General features: G+C 38.3%; 1 protein-coding gene across 7 annotated transcripts in view; it reads right to left on the bottom strand.

The window, feature by feature from the left end:
* ARHGAP18 (Rho GTPase activating protein 18) overlaps positions 1–13,618 on the bottom strand; it is a 200,847-nt gene that overhangs the window by 45,393 nt on the left and 141,836 nt on the right. For all 7 annotated transcript variants that reach the window (XM_032339551.1, XM_032339550.1, XM_032339552.1 and 4 more), the window contains exons 3-5: positions 10,778–11,013; positions 6,875–6,938; positions 2,500–2,678 (exon numbers count right to left, since the gene is read on the bottom strand). In XM_032339551.1, the coding sequence (XP_032195442.1) occupies positions 2,500–2,678; positions 6,875–6,938; positions 10,778–11,013 (479 nt within the window). The remainder of the gene's footprint in view (positions 1–2,499; positions 2,679–6,874; positions 6,939–10,777; positions 11,014–13,618) is intronic.

Below are 13,618 nucleotides of genomic sequence, written 5' to 3'. Positions count from 1 at the left end.
AAATAAATTTTGAGGGACAAAGAGGGAGAATAACAGATGGAGAAAGAGAGGGAAGGAGGGAGAGACTGAAAGTCTCAAAAGACGTATCGACCAACTGCAATGCATAAACCTTATTTGGATCCGGATTCAAACAAATCTGAAAAAAAATAAAATAAAATTTGTGATACAATTTGAAATTTAAACACTGACTGGATACTGAAAGTTAAGAATTGTTAGCATTTTTGGGCGCCTGGGTGGCTCAGTGGGTTAAGCCGCTGCCTTCGGCTCAGGTCATGATCTCAGGGTCCTGGGATCGAGGCCCGCATCGGGCTCTCTGCTCAGCAGGGAGCCTGCTTCCCTCTCTCTCTCTCTGCCTGCCTCTCCATCTACTTGTGATTTCTCTCTGTCAAATAAAAAAAAAAAAAAAAAAAAAAATCTTTAAGAATTGTTAGCATTTTTTAGGTACAGTAAGGGGAATCTGGGCACATTTTTAAAAACCCCTCTTTCAGAACTACATACTGAAGTATTTATAGATGACAATATATAATTCAGAGATGTGTTTCAAAATAACACAGAATGGAGCACTGTTTGGGGGTACAAAGAGGTGAGGACTAGCCATGGATTAATGAATGTTGGGGCAAGTGGGAAAGTACTGGAAAGTTCATTACACAATTTTGTTTTGTTTTTGCAGTGTGAATTTCTACAAAATAAATAAATACATGGAATTTTTTAGAAGACTTTATTTATTTGACAGAGATACAAGGAGAGAAGGAATACAAGCAGGGAGAGTGGACTCCTGCTGAGCAGGGAGCCCGATGCGGGGCTCCATCCCAGAACCCTGGGATCATGACCTGAGCCGAAGGCAGAAGCCCAACGACTGAGCCACCCCAGGCGCCCCTAAATACATGTATTTTTTTAAAATGTAAGACATGTTTTGTAGTAACAAGAACACTCAGTACACGGAGCTTGGTTTCTAAATACTATCTGCTACTAAAAGAAACCAGGGCTCCTTGAAGAAATGGATTCCCTCAAGTCAGGGAGAAGAAAAGTACAAAGCGAGCCTGGGAACATCTTCTACAAGAAAGCAAAGAAGTAAAAGAACGAAGCCATGTTAAAATGATACAGGAACCAACCTGAAGGGCTCCCACGGGTTAAATTTAGAAAAATTTTAAAGAGAAACAATAATGATTTAGAAAACATTGAAAAAAGGTAGCCCTCCGTCCACAGTGATATTCAAAAACAAAAAGAGAAAAGGAAGGGCAATCAACAATTACAGAAGATTGCCAACCACCCAAAATAGAAGGAATAAGAAAATTAGGAATAAAAGAACAAGAAAGTAGGAAAAAATAGGAATAAGAAATAGGATAGGAAAGAGAATAGGAAAAAAAGGAATAAGAAAATTCTCAAACACGAGTTTAATTACTACTTCAGGCAAGAATCACAAATGTATGGTGATACTAGTGGGCAATGGGTTGTTACTGACGATTAGAATATCCGCCCAGTCCTAAGGATCACAAATCAGTATTAACTGCACAGAGGGAAAGTTATCTTTCTAACAGGGATATCTGGTGAACATCTCCCTAACTGAGAGGTCATATTTCCATCACCAATAAAGGGGCCGTGTGACTCCATGACCCTCTTCTGATGATGCAATCAGACATCAACCTTATCTTGCAGCAGTTTGGCCAAAAATGTGTAGCTTGAATCCAGTCATGAGGAACAAAGTCAGAAATTTGATTTCCACTCTTCAAAATATTAAAGAAAAAGCAGGGGATGTGATCCAAATTCAAGGAAACCAGAAAGATACGAACTCAAATGCAACATTGGACCCCTATTTGAATTCCAGATGGGGCTGGAGAAGATGGAAGCTATACACGACAATATTGTGGCAAATGGGAACATTTTAATAGACCATATGTAAAATATAATTATTGTTTTGGTGTTCAATTTCTTAAGTATTATAGCAATGTTCGTATGTCTTTGCTAAGCTTAAAACAAAACAAAATAAAAATAGAAAAAGTTGGGAATGCGTGCCTGGCTAGCCCAGTGGGTAGACCATGGGACTCTAGTAGGTCATGAGTTTAAACCCCACATTGGGCACAAGGCTTACTTTAAAAAAAAAAATAGTGAGTGGTGCCTGCATGACTCAGTTGAGTGTCCAACTTCTGGTTTCAGCTCAGGTCATGATTTCAGGACCGGGAAATGAAGCCCCACCCGTGGCTCTGAGCTCAGCAGGGAATCTGCTTGAGTTTCTCTCTCCTCCCTCTCCCTCTGCCTTCCCTCCACATTCTAATAAATCAATCAGTCTTTTTAAAAAAAGTGAGTATGTAGCTGACAACACAACATATAAACAGATAGATGCAGGAGGAGAAAAGCAAAGGTTGTAAAATATTCATTGTTAAATGGGTCTACGTGACCCCTGCAGGGGTGTTTGCTGTACTCTTCTTCCAGCTTCTCTGTGGATCTGAAATTTCCAAAATAAAAAGCTGATGAGTGAAATCTGAATAGTGTACTACGTACAGATAACGGAGCATCACAGTCTTTGCTCTTCTGGGCCTTCTCCTTGGAGCTCTCTTTCTGATTGACGGCTTGCTCTGCAAACGATACATCCAGGTTGATATCGGTTTCAGAGGCAGCTGCCTCTTCAGCAACCAGGGGAATCAGCTCTTTTTTACCCACAACTAGGCTAGATGCCTGGTCTGGGACAACAAAAAACAAAAAAACAAAAACAAAAAGGTTCAATTAATATATTTTATTTCTTTTTTTTACTTCTTTACTTCTTTAAATCAACTACATAAAAACCTTTGGGGAAGATATTATTTACTATGGTCAATAATTAATGGTTATTTTAAAGGCAAACATTTACCCCAAGAATCCTACCAATGGTGGATGCAGGGTATAGGAGGTATAGAAGCCATAGTTCAATTATGGAATCTGTCTGTGAGGTCACAGTGCTTAAATTGGGTGAAAGTCCAACATGGATAGATGATCTCAAACTCTGAATGAGAAGCCTCACAAAAATTTAGTAGACTTAATTGTTGTTTTATTTTACAATGGGAGATTAAAAGCAAAAGCAAAAAAAAGAAAAAAAAAGGTGGGGAGAGGGGATTTCAAGGAAGTTAGTTTTACTCTCTCTTAGAACTAGTAATACACCATTTCATTTTCTCACAGGGAAATACATTACTGGAATAGACTTCTTCCACACCCTGTGTTTCTTTTCTGGAATGTTATTTACCTATCAGAGGAAGAATTCCAAAATAAGAGTTAGTGCCAAACACTTGCCACAGAGGGAGTCGGGTCTCAAAGTACCTGGTACAGGAACCAATAGGTTTTGTACCCAATTATATCAAAGACTATTGAGGTTCTCACAACTATAAACCTAGTCAAATAAATTCTGGATATTTACATCAACATTTCAAAGGTATATAATAAGTTCAACATTTTTTGTCTGTTGTTAATCTTCTAGGAAAGAATTAACCCTGGAAGTCCTTGTTGCCTAAAACACTAGCTTTAGAGCTTTGGAGAAAATAGTTCTAATTGACACAATTTGTTAATAAGTTTTTGGTTTAAACATAACTCACATTAGAAAAACCTTGGAACCAATGACAGGATTACTGGGTTTTTGTTGTTGTTGTTGTTGTTTTTCTCATTGCAGACTTTTAATTCATGGTGAGCAGCTCTGAATTACAAAATAAACTTACATAGTGCATTTACACACTTCTGCACTAACACAGCAAGGTGCTATAAGGTCAAGTTATTTTAAAAATTCAATAAAGGCATGCCATATATGTGTATATGTGTGTGTGTGAGTGTGTGTGTGTGTTATTAACACTGCTTCCTTCAGAAAAATCTGTTTATAGTCATTTAAATTTTAAAAATATGTTTCTGTTTCACCCAATAGAAAATGAGGAATAAACATAACTCTAGCCTCATTAATTCTGTTTGATAAGCAGGGCAGGCTTCTGGGCATGTGACTGACTTGTGAAGTCTCAGGCCTCAACCCTCCTGGGTTTAACACTCTGCTGTTGCCACCTTGGAATCTGAACAAGAAGTCCCACATTTTCAGTTTTCACTGGGCCCTGCAGACTACCTCAGTGGCCTGGTAGCATCTCCTAGTTAAGAGTAAGTAAACACATACCAATGTCAATTTCAAAAATAAGAATAAATGTGATGCTCCTTGATGGTAATTACCTACTGCTACCATCTTTGGCACATTTGTATATTATTTATGTTGCTATTCCAATAGCCTGTGACATTTCTTTTAATTAGAATAACTAAACCATTTTACAATTAATTTTTAAAGTATTAACTTAAATGTCAAAGCGCAATTTTAGTTTTTCTTCTCCACCACCTTCCACTGCTGTATGTTTTACTGTGAATATGTATGTTGGTTTCCTAGGAAACCAGTCTGAGGGGGGAAAAAAATGATTAGCCATTTTCTTAAATTAGAAGCTACCTTTCCAGAAGTAGTGTGTTTATGGACAAGAATTTTAAAACTACTCTTTTTTCTCCCTCAATACTGCCATATCACCACTGCTCCACATAGAAAATATCCTGTGTTGGTTGCTGGAGGGGAGGGGTAGAGGGGTGGTATGTGGTATGGTATGTGCTGTAATGAGGACTGGATATCATAGAAGACTGATGAATCACAGATCTATGACCCTGTTTTAAAAAAAAAAAATGCTCTGTGCTAATTTCAAAGCTAAGTAGAGAAATTATAATTAAGGTAAAATATATTTACAATATATGAATTTCCTCCCAACTGTGGCAAATATTTAAAACAAAAATCAAAATACCTACAGTATAAAAGCCTGAGTTCAAATGGTAGATCAAGTAAAGGTAGACAGTAGGAAAAATAGTTTCATTTGTAGGCACTGCTGCAAGAAACAGATGGTGAATTGACTAATAAAAATCTCTATGAATCAATGATCTACTCTCATAGAGAAAAGTTAACAGAGAATTCTGACATAAACCTTTTGACTCTTAAAGTCCTAAAGTGTAAATAGTATAACTTCTTTATTCTCCTTTGGTTTTAAAGTGAACAATAGCCCTGGGTTATAAATATTTTACACAACTCCTTAGAGTTTTTCAACTGTTCAAAATATTCCAAAGTGCCTTTATTTTTATTTTATTTTTTTAGTGCCTTTATTTTTAAAAAGAATTATCCCTCTTTCACTGAAATCAAGAAATCAAGAGAAAATAAGTAAATAAGCATACTAAGATGAAAATTTGAAAAATTATTTGGGCATTATTAATGTTTCTAATTGTATGTATAAAAACAGTGGGCCATTGGCATAGAGTTTTATAATTTAATAAAAAGAATAGTACTTAGCCAATTAATTAATTTGAAATGGGACAACCCTTACAACATTAAGACTTCTGTGACTTTTTCATTTAGAATAAATCTCTTTCATTGAACATATATAAAAACCCAAGTGTAGGAAACAGACATAGCCATGTCTGTGTCCATACACATACATGCACACGATTATTTACTTATTTCTAAAGGCAAGGGTATAGCAGAGAAGTTCTTAGAAAAGCATGGTAGGAAAAATAGAGATACTGATGTTCCAAGACTCCAAGACATCCCATGTAATCTTGGACTAACCCGATAGTGAGGAGAAGGCAGGAAACACTTCCTAGTCCTCCCCAAGTCTGCCTTACACTCCTCCCCTACTACCTCTAATCCCAATACAACACTATGAATGGCGTGGGCACTCCAGGTGCCAGGTCTGAAGATCATAAACAAAACAAAAGGACAAGTCCCTGAGCCAGCATCTGGCAAACACAGACCACCTCCGTTAACAGTTTTTAAATAACACAGTACAGATTAAATTTTTAAGCTTCATTTGGAATACTTTTTTTTTTTGCAAATAAGGGAGAAAGCTAAAAATTCTTTCTTGATTAAGTGCTAATGAAGTCTTAATACTTGTTTTCACCCATGCCATGAATTTCTAATTCGTTTCAGAAATAACAGGTATAGAAGAGAAAAAGTATGATAAGAATGATAAGGAATTGGGTGGGGTTATGGACATTGGGGAGGGTATGTGCTTTGGTGAGTGCTGTGAAGTGTGTAAACCTGGCGATTCACAGACCTGTACCCCTGGGGATAAAAATATATGTTTATAAAAAATTTAAGAATTAAAAAAAAAGAAAAAGGAATGATAAGGAATTGCTCCCAAAATTATTTTTTAAGTTTTTATAAACTTTCTAAAAAGGAATCCACTTATGAATTAAGAATTTATCGATTTCAGGGCGCCTGGGTGGCTCAGTGGGTTAAGCCTCTGCCTTCAGCTCAGGTCATGATCCCAGAGTCCTGGGATTGAGCCCCACATGGGGCTCTCTGCTCAGCAGGGAGCCTGCTTCCTCCTTCTCTCTCTCTGCCTCCCTCTCTACCTACTTGTGATCTCTGTCTGTCAAATAAATAAATAAAATCTTAAAAAAAAAAAAAAAAGAACTTATCGATTTCAGAATGAAACTCCAAATTCTTTGGCTCCACTCAGTAGCTGTATGGCCTTGGGAAAGGCACTTAATATCTCTAAATCTCCATATCCTCATCTGTAAAATGGGTTCAGAACAGTATCTACTATGCGGAGTTCTTGAGTAAATTAAATTAGGTAAAATAAACATCTTCACAAAGTACCTGGCACATGGTAAACAGTTGGGGAAATTGATTAGGCATAGAGATGTTTATACAGAGATGCACAAACATTGAAAAAAAAAAAAAATCGAAGGCCCACTATATTTCCAGCCTTATGTAATTATCTACTTGGGAACTTTGTATTAGAATTTTAATAAAATTTGCTTCCTAGAATCAAAGGTGAATGTGTTAAAAGGTTGTATCTGCTTGTTATGCTAATAAACAGGAAAATACAAGAGAACAGGTCCAACATACCATCTTTTCCTTGATATTTATTTTCATTTGTTCTGACTGACTGTGTGTCGATGCCATCTGGAACCTAAAGATAGAAAGTGGGCCAGTGAGTCATCTCCAACTCACAACCGGAGAAATGGTATTGTACATAATTCCATTACCAGCCTTCGGAGTATAAGAAACATACTCAGAATTGTAACCACCACAGAAAAAAAAAAAGTACTATATTTATAATCAACAAGCAATCATCCAACAAATATTAGGTTGCCCCCAATTTGTAGAGACATAATACTAACCCCTAGAAGGAACATGAAAAACACTAAGAGTCTTGACTCTTGATTTCAGCTCACGTGGTATCTCAGGGTCCTGGGGTCAAGCCTAACCTCAGCCTGTCAGGCTCTGTGGTCAGCGGGGAATCTGCTTGGGGATTCTTACTCTCCCTCCGCCCCTCTCCCCACACTCTAATAAGTCTTTTAAAAAAAAAAAAAGTTTCCTTGCCATCAAGCACACCACTATTTAGTTGAGTGGTAACGACAAACTTAAAAAAACTGCTAATATCTAGTAACAGAGTAGATAAAGAAATTGTGGTCTATCCATACAATGAAATATTATTCAGCAATAAAAAGAACTGAAGTACTGATACAAACTGTAATGTGGATGAACCTTGAAAACACTAGACTAAGTAAAAAAAACCAATCACAAGACAGGATTCCTTCTCTACAGAATGTCCAGGATAAGCAACTGAGATAGAGATATAAAGTAGACTAGTGGTTGCTTAGGGGTGAGGAGGGCAATACATGAATGACTGCTAATGGGTTTCTTTGGGGAATAATGAAAAAGTGCTAAAACTGACTGAGGTGATGGTTATAAATCTGTGAATATACCAAAAATCGCTGAACTATAGATTTTAAATGGGTGAATTAGATGGTATTTGGATTATATTTTGATAATGCTGTTATAAAACAAAATTGCAAGTTGACATGTAGGAAATAAAATCAAAATTCTTCAAATTAAAAAAAAAAAGCCACTAATAAATGTGAGCTAAATTAAAACTAAATTACCAAGCAGGTAATATGAGCTCAGATAGTCAAAGAAACTTTTTTTTGAAGGGGTTGGGGCAGTGACACCTGAAAATAAAATTGTAGACCTCCAAGGGTTTATAGATACAGGAGAACATGGCTGGCTCCCCTCACCAGGAAGTGCGGCCAGGTAATAATTCCTCCTTCCAAGTAAGTCTTCAGAAGGAATTCAGGAATCAGGAAAGGCAGTCTAGTTCAATCATACACAGAGGTAAGTTTGAAAGAATTATTTTTTAAACAATCACTCTATTGGATTTTCATCTCCAGTCAAATGAAGTGTTTGAAAGGATGACAAAAGCCTTCATTTCACCTCATGCCGTTGACCAGGAAGGACTCTCCCCTTCACCGGCAGCCTACGAAGAGTCTAGAAAAGCATGAGCCCACTGGTGCAGCTCGTAGAGGACAGTGTATAGTGACTACTCAATCACAAAAGTGGCATGAGGGTCGTGATGCTACTTCAGCTCCCCTCAAGACAGAGCAAATACCGTCCTCCTCTCTCTGCCCACAAGCCTGTGGAAGGCCAGCCCTCCACAGCACAATGAACACAGTGAGCAGATCTAATCTTCCATATGAACATGTATTTTGGAGCATGTGGTCAGAACTTCTCCTTAGCAAATGAAGATACCAGTGCCGACAGTATTCCTTTCTGTATAATATTTCCTCATGTCAGCAAGGGCTTTGTGAGGAAGCATTTTATTTTTTTTTTAAGATTTTATTTATGTATTTAACAGACAGAGATCACAAGTAGGCAGATAGGCAGGCAGAGAGAGGAGGAAGCAGGCTCCCCGATAAGCAGAGAGCCCGATGCGGGGCTCGATCCCAGGACCCTGGAATCATGACCTGAGCTGAAGGCAGAGGCTTTAACCCACTGAGCCACCCAGGCATCCTGTGAGGAAGCATTTTAAAATGGAAGAGCCAAATGTGTACTTCTTTGAGAACAGAAGAACTGCAAGTGAAGATGTCTGGCCCCTGTTTCCTTGAGGAATGGGAGACATATCTCTAATGGGTGGCAGTGTTCTGATTAAAGGCATGCAGTGTACGCAAATTAACGTGATTTTAATTTACTTGTGCTGTTTCTCTCTTAATGGTGCCATCAGATGATACAATCCGCCCATTACCTAGGAATCAAACCATGTGGCTTAGATATTACCGAGAATTTGCTGTAAACTGCTGCTTCTAGCCGTGAGTAGCAACATCCTCTTGGAGACTGGCAGGAATCCCACAGCAGACATTTTACTTAGACTCAGTTCTCTCCCCCTCCCCCTTTTTGCTTCCTCTTAACTCCCTTAGGGAGGGTTCTTTAATTGGGAAGGAAATGTCATAATACTGTATTTCCTTACCATTCATTTTCCTACATCTGGAAACCTAGTCCAGTCCTTCAACCCCAGTGGCTGTCCCAAATAACCACTGGGTGGTATGCAAGTGTTTAACTGCCTCACAGCAGTGAGAGACCTGCCTCGAGCAATCCAGTGACCCCAAAACTCCTATCAAATAGACTGGAGTTGATCCAAAATTGCCTATGCAAACAGAGTAGCAATCTGAAGCCATTAAGGATTTCTCGGAAGAATAAAATGATTACAGAAAGAAAACCTCTACATGGCAGAAAGATACTTTAAATACAAGGTAGTTTTCTTTTTTAAGAATCATATGATTTTTCGTACCCTTCATTTGTAGTATAAATAGGATATCTTGTTCAGATAACTTAATATCAGAATCATATAGGGAAACCCAAATACAACAGGACACGCAGTGGTTAAAGGCACCTACTTCGAAGTCACACAGATTTGGGTTTACTATCTACGGGACATTGAGCAAGTTACTTAAAGTCTATGAGCCTCAGCCGTAGACTGGAAATGGTGATACCTCACTCGCAGGACAGCTGTAAGGATTAAATGAAATAAGCAAGCAAAGTAGTTAGCACAGTAAGTGTTCAGTTGTGGTGGCAGGAATTAGTACTACTATCATCACCGTTCAAGATTCCTTCTGTTTGTTCTCATTCCAAAACCCTCCTGGGTCTTCTAGGCCAGGACTATTCAGTACACCTGAGAATAATCCAGAATGTAAATCCAATTTAACCTTAAGAATACCACTTAATTCAGCTAACTTTTTTTTTAGAAGATTTTTCTGATAAAGGAAGAGATGATATTAATTTACATTTTGTGTAAGCTCCTCGCGTCCTCATAGATGAGTACAAAACAACCCACCAAGGGGTTGTTCTAAGCAACCGAGGTCTCTCACTTTCACCATGCCCGCCCTGTTATCTCTTCATCCATCAGCCCCACAGTCTCCTCATGGATTCCAACAGCTTCCATTATAAATTAATCATCCTGACAAATATTTACTCAAATCTCCTACATGCTAGGCACTATGTTAAGGACTCGACACAAAGGGGAAGTTATTTCATATTTCAGGGTTCCTGCTTTCTAATTATACTGCAGTTAGCTCCCTCACCAACCCCCCCCCCCACACACACACACATACACATGCACACATACTTCAGTTCATCCCCAAATGAGTCTCAGGAAAGGCAAATATTCAAACAGGAGTTAATAACTAAGGAAGAATCCCTTGCCTCCTACTTTTCTGTAAGTAACAGTCAGTAGTCAGGACAACTAACACAAGGATTATCACACTGAATTTTAACTTGTTTAATTTTCTGCCCCAACAGTGTAACTTCTAGAAGACAGGGACTAGGTCTCTCTCGATCCCTGCCAGCACGGAGCTTTAGTGCCTGGTATAGGAGTGCTCATTAAGTTTTTAATTATCTGAATTAAACTGGATTGGTCTAACCGGTTCAAAGCCTTTATTCCTTTGCTTTAACATCAAAAAACAAAAAAAAACCTACTTTTTCTTTTGACTCTCTCTGTTGAGCAAATATGTCTCTGACGTCAGGAATCTGGTACTGTTTGTTTTTTTTCCTCAAGGTCTGGGAGACTGTCTCTACTCGTTTCTGAACAGCAGCGGCCTGGGTCCGAGTCAGTGTTGACAAAAACACCATGCTTTCTTGGGAATCCCCAGCAGACTCTCCGAAGAGATCGGACAAACCAGCTTCCTTAAGCCACTCTTCTTCCAGTTCTCCCTCTAAAGGCAGGAGAGAAAAATGGGGTTTAAAAATCACAAGATATGAAAACTTTCACATTTCTTAAGCTTTCCAAACATGCTTGCTGACATTCTTCTACTGAAGTCAAAATGCAGTGCTAAGAATCATTATCTGAAATTGGACAACAGCCATCAACTCCAGCCACAAAGATATCAAATTTTAGATCCATTTCGTGTATACTCAATTAAAAGTTTTAAATGACTTCACAAGTGATTAACCTCTATAACATCCCTGCTGATTAACTAGGGCAAGATAGTACTGCTCCCTTTCTAGAGATGAGCAAGCAATGAAAAGATAACTTACTTCCATCAAGTTACAGAAGGAAGTCAATGCTGGAGATACCCATTAAAGCCTTGTTTCTTGGCTTAAATTCAGCACTGCCCTAGAGTCCAACAGTAATTGATGGAAAGGCCTGTTTTCTCTGTTCACTGTAGCTGACATGGACTATTGCAAAGAAGTAAAGAGTATCTAGACATCAGGGACTAATCAATTTCAAATTAAGTTTTTAATGCCCATAGTAAGCATATGAGATCCACATTTTTTACAAATTAAAAAAGAAAAGCACACTATTTAAACAAAAAATATAGCTTATTATAGGAAACTAATTACATAATAATTTAAAACACTGAAAGCAGAAAGTAAACAGTAAAGCAAATATTGTATAAGATCTATGAAAATTACAGAAAAACAGAAAGGTAACAAGAATAGATTCCCTCCAAGCACTAAGTTTATAGAGGAAAGTGAAACACCTATGACCTGAGACCTCAAAGACCTTCATCTACACACCGCTTCTCCAAGTTGATAGCCACGTGACTTTGGACAAGTCACTCAGCCTCTCTGTTCTCCCATCTGCAACATAAAGAATAACTGTCCTGGCTGCCATGTAACCTTGAACGAGAGAACGTTCCAAGGGAAGAGCTTTGCGGAGCTCTATTACAGCCTGTGTATCCTTCCACATTATATAAACTCCTTGAGGGCAGAAGTCTAGTATATCCTCAGTTTTAAGAAACATAAGGTAGTGTCAGGCATTCTGCACGCTGGGTAATAAAAACTGTTTACGGACAATAAAAAGCCAGCCATTATTATGAATACGATTAAGGTAGAATGCCGTAAACATGTATGAAAACAACCTGCTGGGGCGGGGGTAGAAAAAAAGCAGATATTGACATGCTAGGTAAAGAAAACGAGATCTAAATACAGAGGCACTTGACCCATTAAAAAGTAGAGGTAAAATTCAAACCATTTAAAGTCAAACAAAAGGCATGGGCCTTCTTTATAATCACATTATGAACAACAATCTATAAATTCATTTTATTCTTGGAAAATTATGAAATAGATAATGACACACGGCTATGTATCAGACCTGAATGCTATTTTCTGGGGAATATTTTCTCCTTATTCAGCAGACCACAGCTACGCTGCTTCCATCCTGAAACTCTGAGACCGAGCATTTGGGCCATGCACTGATTATCACAAGTAAGCTCAACTTTACAGGAAAATTAGAAAGACTGAGAGTAAAATGAAGAACCCAAACAAAAGAATGATTTGACTATAATTTTATAAATCTAAGAGACATTAAATTATCTTGACAAAGTCCCAAAAGTTCATTTTTGCTTTTGTGTCAGAGACAACCCATGGAATGGGAGAAGATATTCGCAAATGACGCTACAGACAAAGGGCTGATATCCAAGATCTATACTGAACTCCTCAAACTCATACCCAAAAAACAGATAATCACATCAAAAAATGGGCAGAAAACATGAGCAGACACTTCTGGAAAGAAGACATGCAAATGGACAACAGACATATGAAAAAATGTTCATCATCACTAGCTACCAGGGAGATTCAAATCAAAACCACACTGAGATACAACCTTACGCCAGTTAGAATGGCCAAAATTAATAAGACAGGAAACAACAAGTGTTGGAGAGGATCTGGAGAAAGGGGAACCCTCTTACACTGTTGGTGGGAATGCAAGTTGGTGCAGCCACTTTGGAAAACAGTGTGGAGATTCCTTAAGAAATTCAAAATAGAGCTACCCTATGACCCTGCTATTGTACTACTGGGTATTTACCTCAAACATACAGATGCAATAAAAAGAAAGGCCATATGTACCCCAATGTTCATAGCTGCAATGGCAACAATCGCCAAACTGTGGAAAGAGCCAAGATGCCCTTCAACAGACAATGGATAGAGAAGATATGGTTCATATATACAAGGAAATATTACGCCTCCATCAGAAAAGATGAATACCCAACTTTTGTATCAACATGGACAGGTCTGGAGGAGATTATGCTAAGTGAAGTAAATCAAGCAGAGAAAGTCAATTATCATATGGTTTCACTTATTTGCAGAGCATAAGGAATAACATGGAGGACATTAGGAGAAGGAAAGGAAAAGTGAGTTGGGGGAAATCAGAGGGGGAGATGAACCATGAGAGACCGTGGACTCTGAGAAACAAACTGAGGGTTTTGGAAGGGAGGGGTGTGGGGAGATGGGTGAGACCATAGTGGTGGGTATTAAGTAGGGCACGGATTGCACAGAGCACTGGGTGTTCTGCATAAGCAATAAATCTTGGAACACCAA

This window comes from Mustela erminea, chromosome 4 (assembly GCF_009829155.1).
Source record: "Mustela erminea isolate mMusErm1 chromosome 4, mMusErm1.Pri, whole genome shotgun sequence".
Lineage (NCBI taxonomy): Eukaryota > Metazoa > Chordata > Mammalia > Carnivora > Mustelidae > Mustela > Mustela erminea.
The sequence above is the reverse complement of the archived record's forward strand: the minus strand, read 5'-3'. Positions and strand labels throughout refer to the sequence as shown.